Genomic DNA, 19,146 nt, shown 5'->3' on the forward strand with positions numbered 1-19,146 from the left:
TTTTTTAAAGGGAAACTAATAATATTATTAATAACAATAGTAGTGTTAATAACAATAAAGAATTATTACACTTATTTATATTGCAATTTTTTTAGCTATAAATTTGTATTTATGGATCAGATAATAATAACAACAACAACTATTACAATTAATTCATACTAACATTTTATAATTATATAAATTTATATTATTAATATAAATTAAATAAATAAATAATAAATATGAATATAAAAACAAATGCAATAAATTAAAACACAAGTGCAATAGACCAATTATTTAATAAAATATTTATGTATAGTTTGATAATTATATTGTCATAATAGTTCAATCTGATATGTTTTGCGTGTTAATGTAATAATGGGTTAGTCATTTTTTATGTGATGTTAATATGATATTAATGTATAGTTGACGTAGAGTTGGCATCTTTAGTATCATATTACGAAAAATGATTAAAATTGTCAAAAATCGAAACATATATGACTAAAATTGAAATCTACAAATATAAAAAACCAAAATCATATAATGACAAAATTACTATACCAAAATTACAATTTTTCCTAAAAGATAAAGGTTATATTTGGCTTTGGGCTTTGGTCCTAGTGTCTAAAAACATGTAATGATGTGAATAATGGTTTAAAAGATTAAAAGTTTAAGTTCATAATGGTTTGTAAGATTAAAAGTTTAAGTTCATCTCATTTTATGTCGTTCTATAAGAATAAGATAATATTGCAGAAATGATATTGAAATATTAATTTTATATTCTATAAAATAAATGAATATTTAAAAACAAATAAAATGGTACATAACAAAAAAATAAAATTACTCATAATTAAAATTTTAAAACTTACACATAAATATAAAAATATAATTAAAAAATTGCACACAAATAAACACTCTCTTTTGTTTTTTAAAATTTCTTATTATTAATTTTAATTTTTAAATTTTAATTATTATATTAATCTGACAATTGGTTCATACATGTTATACAAAAAGAAATTTTTAAAAAAATAAAAGAAGCAAAATACTTCACCACGTTAAAGGAATTCACACGAGGGCTAATTGCATCAACCCCTATACAAAGTCTAAAAGACATAATATGTAAAATTAATAGCATGTTAGATTCTATGCTTTAAAAAAATTTAGCATAAAAACCCCTATGAAAGGGTGTAAATGTGTCCGAGTTTGTATAACATAGGGGTGAAATGCGCTACATTTTAAAAAACTGAGAGATGCATTAGCCAATTAATATTTCTTATGAGGTTTTATGTCTTTTAGACTTTTAACATGGGATATTAATGCAATTAGCCCTCGCTTGCAACATTGGTACATTGCACTAGGAGCAATTTTCATGCAATTTTCTCGCCCCTTGAAATGGAAAGGAAGTTCAATTCTTCACATGAACTTCCTCGTCTATTTGAACATGCTCTAAATATACGTATATATTTATAGATAAACATTTTCTGAAAATACAAATTCTAACTTATGTAAAGGTATTTTCACTTGATTCAATTCAATCACATGAACTTTTTAAAATATTGTGCATCATGTTACAATTAAAGCACGGTCCTCGACTTTTATATGCGTCTGAATTGGTTTTAAAACATTACATCTAGAGTTGACAAAATGAGCTAAGCTAGGCCCGTAGCCCGTTCCGTCATAAAAAATTGTTGGGTTCGGTTGGATTTGAAATTTTTCAACCCGTCTTAAAAATGGGCCGCCCCGCCTAATACTGTTGGATTGGCCCGCCCCCCACCTAAAATAAATGAGTTGAAGCCGTCACACCCCGCCTAATGATGGGTTACAATGGTTGTGAACAGGCTCGCCCTGCTAGCCCGTTTTGACACTTTTAATTACATCCAAACCAAACATGAGCCTTTTCGACTTTTCGCAACAAAAACGTATCTTATAAAATATTTACACCTGGCCACGGTTGCTGCTCTGGTTGGAGTCTGATACAAATTCGATTAAAAGTAGAGATAAACATCTGATTAGCTTGTTTGAATGAAGAAAAAAGAATCATTCTTCGAACATTAATAAATTGTATAATATATCATCACACCATCTTTGGCAGTAATCGTCGTTCGTGCCTAAGAAGTTGTGAGCATATTCATCAAAATTTCAGCACACCATACAATACACATTGGCCATCAATATTTACAGTAAGATCAAGACATAAGGTACCAACTAAAACGTGACCATGAACCCAAGTCCCCAGCAACCTCGTTCACTCCAGTGGCGCCATATATTAGTCCAGATTCTGGCCATATTTTATCTTTCAAGACAACAAACGACTCTTGCTCGCTTCACATGCCCATGCACAAGACGATGAAACTTTAAAGAAGGGACTCTAGCCTCTAGGGGATTAAGATTTATCAGCACGTTTTGGAATTCTAAAGCACGGTCCTCGTGGAGGTTCTAACAGGTGCTTCAGCTCTAAATCGAGGGATTTCATGCCATGGATCGAATGTGCTTCTTGAGCTCAGTCTGAGAGGATGTACTGAGTTGTTGATGCAAGTAGAAGTGTTTTTCCCTACTGTATAAGAAGGAGGAGGAGAAAGGAAAGTGTTCTTGTATGCTAAGGCATCACGCCTTAATGGGCTCGAGGGGGGAGATACGGGCAATGATGATGCTATTGTTCGTGCATTATCCCTGTAGACATAAGAAAGTTACTATTACTTCAGGACCACGGTAAACAACACTGACGGCAGCCAAAGTCACGTAGGAAGTGCGAAATCATAAACATATGATTAATACAGTTAAGAAAAATATAATTAGTGAGCAACCAGCACTCATGTCAATCTCTTTTTGTCTTTTATTCACGACTACTTGAGCATTATGCATATGAATTAAAATACATGGACTAAGTAGAGTTCAAATAGAGTACCTTGGACTTGTAAATGTCCTCGGTCCTGCGAATCTTGATGCATCATCCTGTTCAAAAGAATTGTTTGTTCTGCTGGACTGCATCTCGAGGGCAGTCTTTAAAAAAGTAAACAAAAAACTTCTTACTAATCATTCCAAAAAAATGACACTATTTTGACAACCCTTTTAAAAGAACCAAGGAAGTGAATCAATAAGATTTAATACCGGAGTGCGACTCCCATCGAATGCACGAGGAAATGCTTCTCGAGTTATATTGACATTGGTTGCTCTAAGTGTAGCTTGGTTTCTGACAAAAGGGTGACCTAGTAATTGGGATGCTGTGGGCCGTGCAGATGGTTCCCGTTGCAAACACAGCCGTATAAAACTTTTGGCATCAGCAGATAGGTTATCCGGAATCTCAGGAGCGTCTCTGCTATTCCCAATCTTAAATATAGCAGCTACCTGTTAACGACCAAATGAGAAGATTTCAACATGAAAGGAACTTCAAGATGATATGAATTAACCCCAAAAGAAGAGGCTAACCCACCCCTTCATATTGACTCCAAGGAGGTTTTGATGTTGCCATTTCAAGAACCGTGCATCCTAAACTCCATATATCCACCGGAAGACTATACCCATTTGTATTCATTACAACCTGAGGAGAAAATATCAGGCGAGTAAGAAATTACAGAGCACAGTCAGTCTTATAACTTATATGTAACTTAGTTTATAAGAGGTGAGAAAATAAATGAGGCCAACCTCAGGTGCCATCCAGTAAGGGCTTCCTTTGAAGGATAGCATTGAAGAACTGGTAGTTATCTGTCCAATGACAAGAATTGCGTAAAAGCGTGGAAGGTAATCCTAAATACCAAAATATTTTTCAAATTCTCCTTGAATCTAGAACTAAACAAGACGATGCATACATGTTTGGCCATGCCAAAGTCGGCAAGTTTTATTTCACCATTGGGATCTACCAAAATGTTTGCTCCTTTTATATCTCTGCAGAATAGGGACAAACTTTTTTTAAATTCGGGAATTTCCACGAAGAAAAAAACTAAGTCATCACCAATTGAGAGCCAGCTGTACCTGTGCACGGTATTTCGTCCATGTAAGAAAGCAAGACCAGAAAGAATCTGCCTAGTGTAATTTTGTATAACTGGTTCCCCAAAAGCTCCATATTCTTGCAGTAATTTGTGGATGGAACCTCCAGAAACATACTCCAAATAAACTGATAATCTTTCCTCATTCTGAAAAAGAAAAGAGCAAAATTATGAGGGGCTGAGAGTCTCACAGGCATGTCTGACCACATTCAACGCTTGGCCAAGTTTAAAAACGGCAAAAGATACAGCTGATGAAACCAGATTGAAAATAAATAAAAGAAAATCTTACCAGTTCACTTCCATAGTATTGAACAATATTTGGGTGTGAAAGCTGACTTAGCAAAGTTATTTCCTGTTGAAATACCGAAAATGTCAGGAAGAGAATACCAATAACTAGCCATTTATGTTCAATGTTTGAGAGTAGAGCAACAAATAGAAGATTAGATTTTGTTCAGGGAATAGGCGCTACTGTAAATTTAAAACTATCAAGGAATGACCTGGTTCAGTTGCTTTAGGCTCTCCCTTGAAGATTGATCATCCGAGACGACTTTAACTTCTTTTATAGCACACATTTGCCCATTCTCACTGCCAAGACAAACAATATATTATAATATATAGCTGCAAAAAGGTTATAACAACAGAAGTGAAGTCATAAACAGGGCCACTGCCAATTAAGTGCAGATCCGGCAAAAGGGTGTGTGAGGTCCAACAAGAAAATTCTCAAATTTGTCAGTACTCAGTAGTTTTCTGAAATTTCAAGTCCTCCCAACCCTCACGACACTAACCCCAGGATTAGTGGATTTGACTCTAACAACATTTCTGTGGTTCGCTTGAATGCTCTAAAAAAGCCATGAATCAATGATTTTTTCATCCAATTTCCAACTTAGTAAGACATCAGAATCATCATTACCTATTAAAACCGAGATAAACATGACCAAAAGTGCCTCTTCCAAGAAGCTTTCCTTTCCTCCATTTCGAGGAAATACCACCAGGGCTTTCCGGTGTTCCTGGGCTTCTTGGGGTCGATACTGCGGAAGAGCTAACTGGGGAACCAGGTGGAAGGGGCAACTTATGAAATTCATTCCTTCCATCGTCCACTTTTCCATTCGAATAGTCCAAATTAATCCCATTAATTCGAGAATGGATAGGTGAAGTGGCAGTGGTAATACACCTCGGTCCTCGACCAGGGCTTCGTGACAGTGGACTTAATGCTCTGTTCTCAACATGTCCTCTGCCATTAGTCATAAATTTTACATCAGTAAGATTGGCTGCAGAGATTGAACGAATAACTGCAATTTCTTGTCCAATATTCATATTGTATGAGAATTATTAGAATCTTTATGTAATAATTCTGATCAATTTACACTGCCAAACTAGACGGTTTGAGTAAAACATGTGTGAACACAAAAAATGGACATATGTAAATTAAAAAACAATCAGCAGATTTCTGATTGTATTTACTAGCTTATTCAACAAAATTTAATCTTTGTAATCCAAATCCAAACTATGAAAAACACACGAAAAGTTGTTCTGGGGGTAAAAATGGGCAAAAGAATACAATTAACCAATTTAGATCCGACCAAGTAACAAATCAAAAACTCAAAAAATATGAAACATCACAAACTCCAAAATGGTTAAGACTTCAATCATCGGCAAAAAAGAAATCACGAACTTCCAACTGCAAATCAAACCAACCTGAAACCAATTTGATCCGCAAAATGAGCTGGATCGTCAGACGATACAGACGAGCTGACGCTTGAAACAGAGGTCGACCCGGGTCCTAAACCAACGCCATGAAAATGTCCCGGATGCTCCGATGGTGGCTCTAGCGGCAAAGGCAAAGGGTGCCCTCTATCCCAAGACGAAGCCGAATCAAACCCAGAAGACCTTCCGAAAGCAGAAAAATCCCGGCTATTTCTTGGCGAATTTCTCGATTGAGGCAGCACCAAAACCTCCTCAAAGCTCTTTACTTTACCACTTTTGGGACTGCCATATTCTTTGCCTCTCTTCTTTTCACCCTTCGGAGAAGAACCCTCCACGGAATCCTCGGACTTGGCTTCCGAATCTTTGCTCCGGCCAGATATCTTATCCCACCAAGCTGGCATTTTTCCTCCGAAAAATCGAATAAAAAGCAGAGAAAAACACTTAACTAGGCGTATCTGTACACATAGTCACGTTTTCAAGCATGCATCCGCAACGAGAGAGAGGAGAAGAAGGTTTGGAATTTATACGACGCCAAGTTGAAAGAAGAAAAGACCAATATCTACCGCAAATAAATAAGAATAAATAGTTTGTAATTTAGCAAGAGTGGTGGGTGGGTACGGGGAATTGCATGGCGAGAACGAAACCAGTGGGAAAGGGCGAGGCTGAGCCAGAAGGAAACCCCACGGCACCCTCCTCCATCACGTCACCTCTTTTTTTTTTTTTTCTAGAATCTACCCTTTAACATTTGAACATTTTGTGATTAATTAATAATAAAAAGGAAAAACAAAAATGGGGTAACACAAAAACCCCTAAAAAAATTATTTCATGCGAGATATTTTTGTGTTTTTTATTTGATTCGCTCATAAATAATAATATATATTTATTGTAAATATGGATCGGATTGATCCGTACGACTATAGACTTACTCTTTCAGTAAAATATAATATTTTTGAATCAGTCCTATTAACATAATGACAAAAAACTCATGTGAGACGATCTCAATGATTATTTTTTTAGACGAGTCTCTTATATGAATTATCTATTAAAAATTATAATATTTTATGCAAAAAATATTACTTATTATTATAAATATGGTAGGGAAGAACATAATGGAGTTAAAATTAAAATTCTAATGTTCATAAACATTTTCTCTCTTTTCAAAACAACAAGTTAAATCATAAGTGTCAAAATATAGTAAACAAGAACAGATTTGTATCTGATAGCTGATTGATAAAAATCACATTTTCAAAGAACTCGTCCTTAAAAAAGGGGGAATTTGATAGCTGATAACTTGAAACTTATAGAAACGTTTAAATTTTACTTAAAAGTTTGGAAAAATGAATGATATTACTGATCAAAGTTTTTTTCTTTAGAATAAATTTTGTAATATTATTAACGAGAGAAGGTCTTGCATAGTTGCATTACAAGAACGAAAATTTCCAAATAGATATAGTGACAGAATAAGATTGAAGCAGCCTAGGCATAGCTACCAATTTTAAATCTAATTATTTATATTTAAAATAAAATAAAATGTAATTGGATAGCCGACGTGGGTGTGAGCTGTGGCTGCGTGCGCCCACTTGGTTACAATAATAATTATTATTAATAATATTCCTCGAAAAATTATTATTAATAATAACAAAAAATATTATATCGCACGCGCGCAATTCGTATGCTCCAAATGTTACAATTTCCTAATCATATTTGTACGTATTAAATAAATTGTTATAAACAAGTGATTCAAAAACAATATCTGAATTTTTCAAAAAAAAAATTTATCTGACAAACTAGTTGATTTAAACTAATAACCGTGATATATACGATAGTATCTACGAAATGTAGAAATAAATTCAACAGAATTTTTATGTAACTATATAACAACATAATCGATTGATAATTTTTCAGTTTTGGATGGTTTTGTACGTGATATTTAATTATTGAGTTGGAGAATTTGTTAGTTATGTGGCTAGAGAAAGTGAAAATAATAATACTACTAATAAAGTTAAGTGCATAAAAATAAAAAGAACGAAAATTGAATATATTTTTCGAATACAAAAATTTATGTTAGACGATTTTCGATCTGATCCAATCCATGAAAAGTTTATTTTTATGTTAAACTCACTACTTTTTACTGTATGATTTAATCGACTCATCTCAAATATATCATTTCACAGGAAACTTGTTCATTTTCGGAATGAAAAAAGTTTCACCAAAAACTTTTTTTTTTACCAAATGTGTAACTTTATATACAACTAGCATAACCGCACACGTGCGCTACTTATGTATAAAATCATATAATATATTTAGTATTGTATGTTATATATAAATATTTTTTTCAATAATTTTTAAAATTATTATTTTTTCATTTCTAAAATAATATAAAAATAATTTTAAAAATTATTTATCATTTTATCATATCTATAATGGTTAGTTGAAAATAATATAAAAATATTTATAAATAAAATCAAATTTACTTATTTATATAATGTAAATGACAATTTTGGAAGAAAAAAAAAGATTGGTGTCTTCACTTTAAGATGCTCGACTATTATATTATATAGTATAGATAAATAGATATATCAAACAAAGAAAGAGCTGAGTTCACAATTTTAATTGAATTGAAAATAATTTATTCCAAGACAAAATATTATGTATTAAACCCAATGTTGAAGATTTCCAAGGGTATCTTATGATTTTTTTATAAAAAAAAAACAAGGAAGGGAATTTTATTTTTAAAAAAAATTAAGTGACCATTTTTAAAAATTGAAATGATAAGAAATAAATATAAAATGGAAAGAGATTTTATTAAGTATAGAATTGAGTGGTTAAAAATATTTTTGAAATAGTATTTACGGCTCTTTATTCGTGAAACATGTCAACACTACTCATATTTATAATAATAAGTAATATATTTAGTATAAAAATAATATTTTTTTATGAATAACCTAAATAAGAGACCCAGACAAAATCAACACGTGAGACCGTATCCCGGAATTTTTTGTGTTTTTGAAATTATGAAAAAATTTCACCGACATGCCAAAATTAATTCAGAGTCTTATCTTTAATTAATAGTATATATAATATATGTATGTATATAGTTTTGATCTCCTGCACCTTAGCATGCAAGAGATTCGTGAGCAACTGCTAAAATATGATAGTGTATTTTAATGATTTCATTTTTTTAAGGAGTAGTCGCTTATAAATTTCTTGCACATTATGGTGCTTATATCAAAATTATATATGTATACACACCAATTTTAAAGTAAAACTAATAATTACCGATTGTATTTCAAGATTACTCTGATCGACGGTCTTTTAAGATTATTACTCTGAAAATGAATGGAAGAGAACCAATAAATTCCTAATGGTAGTATACAGGTAGCACTAATGCCTAACCCAAGCCGATTTCTAAATAGAAGTCAAATTAAAAGCACTAAAAATAAATAAATGTTAATTATTATCAGCAATAATTTCGAGACCGAAAAAAAATGTCAATCTGACGCAGCCTACGGATCAGGCTTTAATCCTCATTTGTTATCGTTAGCAAGAAGCAAGATAATACCAACCGCCTAACACTCTACCAAATAGCCCGATGATTGGAAGCACAAAACATGCAAATATATATATATTTTAAAATTATAATTGGGTCTGGAACTCAAAACCTCGTCTCAAATTTAATCTTTCATACTTTCACCAAATGATCTGCAACTAAATAGTCTAAATTTGTTAGAACCCAACAATTATTTAATTTTTCGACCCCACATGAATTCATGCGTAACCACCCCGCATATATTGCGAGTCTAATGGCTCATGGGCCATGGGATATTAACGCTACACATGCAACTTGCAATCAGTACGGAAATGAAATTATTTAAGTACCAGTGGTCGGTCGCCAGGTGCATGCATTCTTGAGGCTGCGTAGCTAAAGACTAGTAAATGTCACACGTTAATCTCGGGCAAAGAGTGGATATTTAACTAAAACTAAGCTTGGGCTCTTTTGTATTTTGTTTATTTTCAGCATCATCCATTCCAGATACTTCAAATTTTCCTGCAATAATTTTGTGCTTCACCTTTACGTCAGGTTCATTATATACCTAATAAATTAACATTATTTTCTTGGGTTCGAACCCCAAATGGTGTTCTTTCTCACAAGGCCTTTCGAAAGTGATTTCGGAATTAGAAAAGAGAAGCAAACAGTATACATAAACAGCAAACGGAAAACTACCAACTACTTTAACCATGCCGGAACTCTCCATTCATTGGATTCTTACAGGATGCATATTTTCCGTGGATAATTGGATTCAAATATGGAGATAAAGTTCTCCGGAAACGTTCAGTTGCTAATCCAAGCACAACAGATATCAATTTTGTGTCATCCAAAAAAACAAAAAACATTTATCGGTATTCGATGAGTAACAAAAAGATTCCGAAAACAAAACCCTCAAGAAGTGTGGGCGCCGCCTTCTTCCGCAGCAGCTTCAAATGTCTGTCCAGCTACAAGATCTGGCACGTCGTCATCATCATCGTCTGGAACCCCAGAGGCACCACTGGCAGTCGGTTCCTGTTTCTGGAACTGCTCTGCCAATTTCTTCAAATTCTCCAAGTTATCTGGACCTGTGATTTTATGATTATGCTTAAGCTAGAATTTTTCTGTCAATCCAACAAAGCAAATACAGAATTAAAAACTACACATACCCAATTGGTGAATAATCTGAGGAAGAATGTCCTGCAACTCTGAATAACCAACAAAGAATATCAAATGATGTACTAAATTCACATGACAGAAATAGTAGTAGCATCAAGTATTCAAGCTACCTTCCATCATCATAATAGACAATGCTCATGTGCATAAGAAACAAGAATATGATGGCTATTTTGTTAATGTTGGTTCAACAAAAACAAACAAAATTTTATATAGCGAGGAAAAGAATTTCTCCACATTCGAGAAAAAAACAACAATATTCGAATGGGGATAGAATCCAATGAACTAAAAGAGGGCAAATATCACTAAAGCATTAAATACAAAACTTGTAATCAACCATTTAGCAGAGAAGTAAGAAACATACTCTTCGTCTGAGGAGAACCACTAACAACCCAAGTGTTGGCCGCAATAGATGCTTGAACTGGAAATGGAAAGAAAACAGTAATTAAGCACAACAAGAAACGAGAAAGAGATCCAACCGGGAAAACTGAAATTTTCAGACAATGGAATTAATACCTTTCGGATTAGTGAACTGGATGACCACATCCTCCTTAAAAATATTCACTTCCTCAATGCCAGGTATCGCGTTTACTCCTATTCTTTTCAAGGTGCTTTGAAGTCTTTTGTCATCAGTCGTGCTAGTCTTGTGAACAGCCTTCTTCTTTCTGTAATCAACAGTCAATATTAATTAATACTACTGGAAGACGCCGAGAAGCAATATTTTAAATACGCAGGAGCATGTTGAAAACTGATAGGCACTTTTCTACACCATGATATTATTTCCATCAAATATAGCAAGGATATCAGTCGGTGCAACATAAATATTTCCACATCCAACAAAATGGCATACCTTCTCACAGTGCCTTTCCCACCCGTACGGACTGAACCAGCCATCTTTTTTAGCTTGTCCACATTCATCTGTTCGCAAGAAGCATATAAAGTCAAAGGCAAATAAATCATTTAAGGTTGCACTTGGGGATTTATTTATTTTTTTTTGAAAGTGGTTGCACTTGGGGATATGAGTTAAAAGCAAATAAATCATTTAAGGTTGCACTTGGGGAGATTGATTTGAAATCCATGAATTTTGATGATAGTTTTATGTTTTACAATGAAATAATATATCAAATCTTAAAATTCACATCTTACTTATTTAGTAATGCAAACCAGAATGGATTTCAAATGACATATTTATCGGGTGAATTTGAATTTCATTCTAATTAACATTAAATACCATATAAACATGTAATGTGTGAATTTGAAGTTCATGATCTTATTTCTCTGAATAATAAAAATTTTATACATTTGAATAAATTTGAAAGTCATCGATCCAAACACAACCTAAAGGTTTTGATAAAAATTTCAAAATTTTCCAACTTGTACAGCAGTTTCATAAATAAAACAATTTTCTTCAAGCCCCTGTAAACCTCAATCATATGAAGACATCTCTCCTGCTAATGCTAGCCCTAATCAAACTAAAGGATGACAATAATCATCTTCACAAATCCTCGGCAGTGCACGTGAGATATGAAAAAGGATAATAATGAACACAAGCTACAACTTTTCCAAATACAACACAGAACATATTACTACACCCTTCTACTGACACAAATTTATCGGACACTGGGATTGAATATCACGCAGGTAATGCAAAGCCTAATGGCGAACACAGCTCTGTTCTGTTCGATAAAATTAAAATTCAGTTGCAGCTGAATGATGAAGGAACCAGAATGTTTCTGTTTACGTAAAAATATCAAAAAAAGAGTATCCAAAAGTTCAAATACCGGGTCCTCGATGCATTAGACCTATGGTGAATTGAAAATCCGCAGCAAAATCAGAACAAGCATATTAACTCGCACAAATTTCGGCATCAGACAAGATTCAAATTCAAAGTCCCACCGTTTAACGCACAAAAATCACGATATGCAAACATTTCAAAATACATATACAAAACGAGAAAAAGGCGATAATAGTGTAGAAATAAAAAAACTTCAAAGGCTACATGCAAGAACGACGAGACATGGAGTGTAACTAAGGAATTACCTTTGCGAACTGTGATGTAGACGAGGCGTGAAGACAAATCGAAGAGGAGAAGAATCAAATTCGAACTCCGAGCAGATAACGAATTAAAATTAAAAAACCCTAGAAATCCACGATTAATGAGTGTTACATGAGCAAAGCCGGACGTAATTTTAGAGGTCCAAGGTGATTTCCGAATCCGGGTCGGGTTGGATCTTCAAACGGTTCTTGGGTCGTGGTGACTTATAGTTCCCCTAATTTTTAGGTTAATGAGATCTTACTCAAATCATTCATTTAAGATCCACATTTCAACACATATGCATAATTAATATTATAGGGTTGACATGACAAATAATGGATTGTTAGATTTTCTATTAAAGTAATACCCTTAAGGTAGGCAGTTCAAACCATTTTTTTGAGACAACGGAGGAAAATCGTAACTTTGCTCTAAATATTAGCTATGTATCTTTCAATCTTTTAGTAATGTTAACTGTTAAAGTTATTTTCGTAATGTTAGTTCTTTTACGTATAAGTGTTGATATGTTGCACTATAAATATCGACCGTAGTATCAATGTCATGTCGATACATGAAAAAGAGCCAAAACCAGAGGGAAAAAAAAAATCAACATATTAAAACTTAAAATCTGATTATATAGATGATCAACATAAGAAAAAGGCAAGTATACTTGACCACAAGTACAATTTTCACATCAGAAATTCTACTCTGGAGTCTTGATGTGTTGAAAAGATTGAAATAAATGTGACTTGGATTAGCTTCATATATAACTTACATATTAATATTAATTTTACAAAAACATGACACCACTCAGAAAAAAAATTACTTGTAGCTATTTAACACCCAAAAAAAAATACAAAGCAGATTGATTAATACTTGCACAACAGATAAAAGAAACTGCATGGGCAATATGATCTACAGATTATTCAATCTCAAAACACACAAACTAACTCTTTCAGGGAAAAAAATACAAAATAACACTACAAGTTGCTAGCAGCTGCAATTCACCTATGTTCAATAGCTGAGGTTCCGGAGCCCTTAATGAACGATCTTCGCCACCAGATTTCAAACGCTTTACTAAGATTCGGGCACTCAGCACCGTTTTTCGTGAAACTCGGAAGCCATTCCATAAAAAGTGTGTACTGCTCCTTCAATGGAAGAGTTAGAATCATTTGACCCATTGCTTCCTCCAATGCCTTCATGTCAAGCCCCTTTCTGCACCTCTGCAGCCACCCGAAATCTAATAGGATTGGCCTAAACCACATTTTAAGAAATGCTAATCTTGTTTCCGGCCGACAATGCAGTTTCCTGGCACCCATTGCGATAAAAAGCATAGCAGAGACACGGCTAAGCTCATATCTAATCAACGGAGACATGTTATAGTGCATTTTGAGCAGTTCTCGTTGATTTGTCCAAAGATCCACGAATTCCTCAGCCATCTGGTGTTCGAGTAGGATATCAAGAAGCCAATTTAAGTTGTCTACCTGTTGTGAGATTTGCTCTAACAAAGGTCTATGTTTTTCCGTTGTTCTCAACTTTTGACCCATATCAGTATCCGAGGCCTCCTCGATCAGAGTCGTGAGTGACCCAATGCATGACTCACAAATAGTAAATATGTCGTTCTTGTTCAGATCCGGACTGTTCTTTTTGTAGACCGAGCTTTTGGAAAGGAGACCTTTCACCAAAGATTTTAGTTCATTTCGGGCATTGTTATCAGTACAGTTGGTTATAGACCAAATAAGCTGTTTCGTCATGGTTTGTTGGGTATCTGCACAATTAATGCCAACAATCCTTTCAGAAATTTCTTTTGCTGCTATGTCATCAATATTTAGTTTAGCACATAACTGCCTCAGCTTCTCCTCTTCTTCTTCCGCCCAGGGTACTGCCTCGAGGTATTTCAAGCAATGAGAAACACCCCTGGTAAACTTGATCCCTGCTGACACCTGCCAGTACAGGTGGAAAAGATTCTCAGATTTCAAGATCAATGGACAACTCGCATATAAAATTGACTAAGAACATATTCTGATGCATAAATTTTTAGGATAATAGGGGGCCAGGCAAGGCCTCACAAGGAAAAAACCTATCTCCGCTCCATTCATATCCAGCTTAGACTACGTAGAATACAAGAAAAGAATACAATTAAGAGCTATTATTTCGTTGATAGCAATAACATGCGAAAATATCTCATAGTAATTTTTCTTCCAGAAGGAATACAGTACAAACAAAAGAAGGAAACAAAGTGTCTGTAAACCCCATCTCCGAAGTCTAGAGCTTTTCCTTGAAGGCTGACATGCATGACCACCTCAACACGAACAAAGTTGGTTTTTCACGGTCAACAAAGGAGATTTTTAACAAAGGATGAAACTACATTCAACAGGCAACAGCAAATATCTTATGCTTCACAAACGCCTAAAACCGCAAATAACTGCTGCCTCAGTTGCTTCTTGCTTAAATCCCTTGAAGGTGTGAAACAACTTGGACAATAAACAGAAGCTCAGGTGAGAAATGTCACTACCTACTTTGAAAGGCACCAGTCACGAATCTTTGAAAATATTGAATAACTACTCAATCAATTTCAAGTAAACATCAATGACATGTTTTCAAATATAGACCTTAAATTCTACCACAGTACCAAACAGAAAACACAATAATAGATTGCTAACATCCTATTTTTCAGGTAAGCCCCAAAATTTTAAAGGAAATGGTTTATAAAACGTGATGTTAATTTTCTCATCGCACTTCCTAAAATTTAACAATAACATATGCATGATAGATATTGCGAAAACAAATATCAAGATCACTCAATGAACTCACTATCCAAGTGGTAGCTAAAAATTCATGTCATGCAGATTTCACAACGTATTCCATGGTCCACTACAGATTGAATGGGACCTGGCAAAAAATAAGAGAAGGCCAAGATCCATTCTCCGATTAAAGCAATCTACTCTCCAGATCATCCTTACCTTTAGGATGAAACGCTCCTTTATTTGTAAGAATGAGACAAGAAAGAATGCTCAAGACGTATGCAATGAGATGAAAGATTGTACAAATCTTTACTACATGAAAATAGATCATCGATAGTCGTGACAAACTCTTCCGCGAAAACCTCATCATAAACAAATAGTTCAAAATTCAAATTCATTTTATGAAAGGATACAGCAAAGCAACATTACAATATATGACATATCGTCAACATTCAAAAGACAGATAAAATTCCAAAGATAAATGTGGCGTTGCCATTTTCTGTCTGGAATTTAAACAACACATACAAATGAAACAAAGAAAACACAAGTACGAACTATTACTGAAACGTGCTGTACACCGTCCAATCGAATAAAATGAAGAATTATTTAGGCAAGAATGATGATTATCATACCTCCAGTATATGAATGGCACGAAAAACACCGACATTGAGGAGTTTCTTTTGAATATCATCCTCAAACATGAGTCCAATAGTCTCGCGAAACACATTCAAATTCTCCACATCCGGCACCTCAATCCTACACAATCCACTCTGATTCTTGCGATACTCGGATATCAAATCGGCAAAAACGGGGCTGTTAGCGACCAAAACCTCAGAACCCAGCTCCAGAATCAAGGATCCGCCATTCTTCCCCTTCAGATTCAACCTCACATCAAAAGTTTCCGAATTGACCTCATCTCTCGAAACAGTTTCGCAATCAGTGTGCGGAAGTGGCACTTTGAGGGAATTATTTCGAGTAAGCGGCTTTTGAGGGTTGCAAGAACTCACCGGGTTGTCGGAAATGGGGGAGACCCTCCCCGGGGACAAAATCCAACGAGAAAGAGGAAGCTTTTGCTGTTGGGTCTGCGGGGAATTGGAAGGCATTTCTATCTTCTTACTAAACGATGAAGAAGAATGCGAGCGCAGGGAGTGGGAGCGTGAAAAGCTGGGTTTTTCGGGGCTAAGGGGTGGTGTGACGAAGGAACAACACCAGTGGCGACCCCGATTCAACGGCGGTTGGCGGCCGCGGGGATTGCGAGCCGTGGAATCCGGCATTGTGGCTGGGAAGTTGGGTGGTTTTCAGTGTGAAATCATGGTAGGATACAACGGCAAGCGAGGAGTGAAGAGAGAGTCATCGAGTGCGTAGGAAACAAGTACGACGGTAAATACGAGAATCAAATGGTTTGCGCTGGCAGGGAATTTCAAGATTTTATCCCATTTTTATTTGATTTTGATCGGTAGTCGTCATTTTTGGATGTGCACGAAACTAATGAAATAGTGTGCAAAACTGCAAATTAAACTATTTTGCATTAAGTCATCTTCTTAATTCTAATGCACAACTTCATTTTTGGAAAGAAAGTTGCATTTTGGTCATGCAAATTTGTCATTTTATGATTTTGATTCTTTATGTTTTCAAATTTTAGTTTTAGTCACGTAATTTTTTTTGATAATTCTAGTATTTTTTGGTAAAATCCTAAAGACAAACATATAGGACCACCAACACGATTTTTCTATTTTTTGTGAGTATTATAATGTAATGACTTTTTTTATAATATATAATTTATTGATTAAGTTTAAGTCCACCCCAACTCTGATTCCTGGATCCGTCCCTGCAGTTGCTCGAGTAGACGTTGGAAAGGAAATCAACCGATGTGATCATCAAACGTTTATCAACTTCACCCATTGATGGTCTCTTGTGAAAGAACAACAAAATCAAATCAATAATTTTCATGTAAAGGTTTGGGAAAACTCGTTAGTTCGATCGGGTCAAACTCAATTAGTTGGATCCAACTTTCCTGAAATGGATCTAATAATGTATAACAATAAGTCATCTATAAATTTTCATTCGATATCAGAAATAAGATGTCACCCGATAACTCCGAAACTCTTTTTCGTGGGCTGCAAACATCATGTGCAATTGCTGCCTGCCTCACTTTGGTCCCCATCAAAACGTGCCAGGTTTGGATTTATCTTAGAAATGTCCATCGCTTCTTAATTTCCCGTCGTGTTTCATTACTCATTTGTTTGGTCCCATTTATTTATTTTTTTGATACGAAAACTCAAAGTCGTTATTTTTTAATGCACATTAAATAAACACTTGATGCAATATTAATCTGATTTGTAAATCACATTGAGCAAGCTAAATCATGTGAGACGGACTCATCCGATAAAATATTAACAAAAAATCGAACTAGTAATAACTAACCAAACATTTAACTATTTTACGAACACGCATGACGCAACACATCATTTTCATTAAATGTTGTACAGTCCCATGTTTTGACAAGTTAACGGAATCGCCAATGTTTTCTAATTTATATATCAGGAAAGTATAAAATATGGGGCCGGGTGACTCATATGCACATATACATGTAGTAAATAATAGTAGTTAATTTTGGCTGCTGAGGAAGCGTGACCGCCATAACCAACTATTATATATATAATATGTATCATATCATATATATTATATATAAAATATATAATATAAATATAAATATAAATGTGGAAACACGTGAATCGCTCCTCGATGTTTTTTTTTATAGTTTGGGTAAAAAAAATTGATCGCGTCAAGGGAAATAACCACGAACATTTCCGAAAGGCCACCACGTGTCCAATTCCCTCATGCAAAACGTTCCACGTACTTTGAATATTTTAAAATAAATCAATTAGTAATCTCTTTTTATATCATGACGTGCTACGATAGCTAGCTCACCACTTTTCTTCAAATATCTCTTCATAAAATATATATTACCTCAACCCTTGGGGTTCCTCCTCTTCATACACATATATATATATATACGTACTCATAGAGAGAGACACGAGTCAAAAGCGTTGATTGATTGATTGATATTGCATGCATCCAAAGTGTTAAATTAGCTGTTGCAGCCTTAATTATACGATGGTTAGAATAATGGAGAGGCAATCGTCTATTGAGACCGAACCTCGCACGCTTAATGTTCAGCAATTCCAGTTCGCAAAGGTACCTGATTATTTGTCGTGCCTTCGTACAATTTTTTGTTGTTGTTGTTGTTGTTGTTTTTGTTAGCGACTCTTCTAAATATATGTGTATGTACAGGAGGCCGCTAGGTACGTGGCGAACACAAAAACACTGGAGGAGGCTCTGAGAATATTCACTCAGGTATATATATATGCACTTCGTATGATTTAAATTTAAATAGTGGGTTTTATATATAAATTGATTTGATTTGATGTTGTGTAGGGTTTGGAACCAGTGGCGATATGTGAAGGAGAAGATTTGGTAGGAGAAGAAGATGAGCAGTGGTGTGACGTTAGTACTGGAAAATTTGGAGACAGAGATATTGTTTCTGCACCTTTCTGATTTTTTTTTTTTCAATTTCTGTTCATGTATATATTACAAGGTCGATGTTTGGCCCATAAGTGGGGATCGAACTCCAAGTTTGGTAATAATATATAGATGGTTTTTTTTTTTTTTTTTTTTTTTCCTATCTGCTTTTTGTGTTGAGGATTACAAAAGGCTAGCTTTATGAATTTTGATATATGGGTGGACCTTTAATTCCTTTCCTGAATGAATAGATAAATTATATATACAAGTTGCAACAGATCTATATGCATGAATCTATGGGTTCTCCTATATATCTGTGTGTTTATTTGCAATTTAGTTTATTTTTAAAGATTCATTTCAGTATAAATTAGCAGGATTTGTCTATTTTATTTATTTATAAATATTATAATTATAATTATAATAGTATCGTCCTTAATTAATGTGGATATATTATAGTACGTACTTCTCCAAATATCCTTA

The 19,146-nt window shown here is 34.4% G+C and overlaps 4 protein-coding genes across 4 annotated transcripts; 1 reads left to right on the top strand and 3 right to left on the bottom strand.

Annotated features, from left to right (window-relative positions):
• Positions 1–1,971: 1,971 nt before the first annotated feature.
• On the bottom strand, positions 1,972–6,213 carry LOC140887877 (mitogen-activated protein kinase kinase kinase 3-like). The gene is made up of 11 exons (XM_073295449.1): positions 5,658–6,213; positions 4,873–5,193; positions 4,460–4,547; positions 4,252–4,314; positions 3,949–4,109; positions 3,786–3,861; positions 3,622–3,681; positions 3,410–3,517; positions 3,088–3,324; positions 2,885–2,979; positions 1,972–2,649 (listed from the first exon to the last, which is right to left on the bottom strand). The coding sequence occupies exons 1-11, from the start codon at positions 6,065–6,067 to the stop codon at positions 2,391–2,393; spliced, it is 1,878 nt and encodes a 625-aa protein (XP_073151550.1). The 5' UTR covers positions 6,068–6,213; the 3' UTR covers positions 1,972–2,390.
• Positions 6,214–9,882: 3,669 nt separating this feature from the next.
• Positions 9,883–12,527, bottom strand: LOC140891722 (nascent polypeptide-associated complex subunit beta-like). The gene is made up of 6 exons (XM_073300338.1): positions 12,409–12,527; positions 11,219–11,286; positions 10,885–11,033; positions 10,733–10,789; positions 10,362–10,400; positions 9,883–10,280 (listed from the first exon to the last, which is right to left on the bottom strand). The coding sequence occupies exons 2-6, from the start codon at positions 11,284–11,286 to the stop codon at positions 10,108–10,110; spliced, it is 486 nt and encodes a 161-aa protein (XP_073156439.1). The 5' UTR covers positions 12,409–12,527; the 3' UTR covers positions 9,883–10,107.
• Positions 12,528–13,249: 722 nt separating this feature from the next.
• Positions 13,250–16,581, bottom strand: LOC140891369 (BTB/POZ domain-containing protein At2g13690). The gene is made up of 2 exons (XM_073299829.1): positions 15,777–16,581; positions 13,250–14,343 (listed from the first exon to the last, which is right to left on the bottom strand). Exons 1-2 carry the CDS (start codon positions 16,416–16,418, stop codon positions 13,405–13,407), a joined length of 1,581 nt encoding a protein of 526 aa, XP_073155930.1. The 5' UTR covers positions 16,419–16,581; the 3' UTR covers positions 13,250–13,404.
• Positions 16,582–17,307: 726 nt separating this feature from the next.
• On the top strand, positions 17,308–18,819 carry LOC140893538 (uncharacterized). The gene is made up of 4 exons (XM_073302623.1): positions 17,308–17,321; positions 18,229–18,342; positions 18,439–18,501; positions 18,583–18,819. Exons 2-4 carry the CDS (start codon positions 18,262–18,264, stop codon positions 18,700–18,702), a joined length of 264 nt encoding a protein of 87 aa, XP_073158724.1. The 5' UTR covers positions 17,308–17,321; positions 18,229–18,261; the 3' UTR covers positions 18,703–18,819.
• Positions 18,820–19,146: the final 327 nt, after the last annotated feature.

The sequence above is a fragment of the Henckelia pumila genome, chromosome 3, assembly GCF_033568475.1.
Source record: "Henckelia pumila isolate YLH828 chromosome 3, ASM3356847v2, whole genome shotgun sequence".
Classification (NCBI taxonomy): Eukaryota; Viridiplantae; Streptophyta; class Magnoliopsida; order Lamiales; family Gesneriaceae; genus Henckelia; species Henckelia pumila.

What these genes read in the sequence shown, in the direction of transcription:
- LOC140887877 (XM_073295449.1), bottom strand. Translation starts at nt 6,067, where the DNA reads ATGCCAGCTTGGTGGGATAAGATATCTGGCCGGAGCAAAGATTCGGAA. An exon ending in TCGATGGGAGTCGCACTCCG is followed by an intron (nt 2,980 to 3,087) that starts GTATTAAATCTT and finishes ACTTTTTTAAAG; the next exon opens with ACTGCCCTCGAGATGCAGTC. An exon ending in AGGACATTTACAAGTCCAAG is followed by an intron (nt 2,650 to 2,884) that starts GTACTCTATTTG and finishes TTATGTCTACAG; the next exon opens with GGATAATGCACGAACAATAG.
- LOC140891722 (XM_073300338.1), bottom strand. Translation starts at nt 11,286, where the DNA reads ATGAATGTGGACAAGCTAAAAAAGATGGCTGGTTCAGTCCGTACGGGT. An exon ending in CCAGTTCACTAATCCGAAAG is followed by an intron (nt 10,790 to 10,884) that starts GTATTAATTCCA and finishes TTCCATTTCCAG; the next exon opens with TTCAAGCATCTATTGCGGCC. An exon ending in TGGTTCTCCTCAGACGAAGA is followed by an intron (nt 10,401 to 10,732) that starts GTATGTTTCTTA and finishes TTGGTTATTCAG; the next exon opens with AGTTGCAGGACATTCTTCCT.
- LOC140891369 (XM_073299829.1), bottom strand. Translation starts at nt 16,418, where the DNA reads ATGCCGGATTCCACGGCTCGCAATCCCCGCGGCCGCCAACCGCCGTTG. An exon ending in GTGCCATTCATATACTGGAG is followed by an intron (nt 14,344 to 15,776) that starts GTATGATAATCA and finishes CTGTACTGGCAG; the next exon opens with GTGTCAGCAGGGATCAAGTT.
- LOC140893538 (XM_073302623.1), top strand. Translation starts at nt 18,262, where the DNA reads ATGGTTAGAATAATGGAGAGGCAATCGTCTATTGAGACCGAACCTCGC. An exon ending in AGCAATTCCAGTTCGCAAAG is followed by an intron (nt 18,343 to 18,438) that starts GTACCTGATTAT and finishes GTGTATGTACAG; the next exon opens with GAGGCCGCTAGGTACGTGGC. An exon ending in CTCTGAGAATATTCACTCAG is followed by an intron (nt 18,502 to 18,582) that starts GTATATATATAT and finishes GATGTTGTGTAG; the next exon opens with GGTTTGGAACCAGTGGCGAT.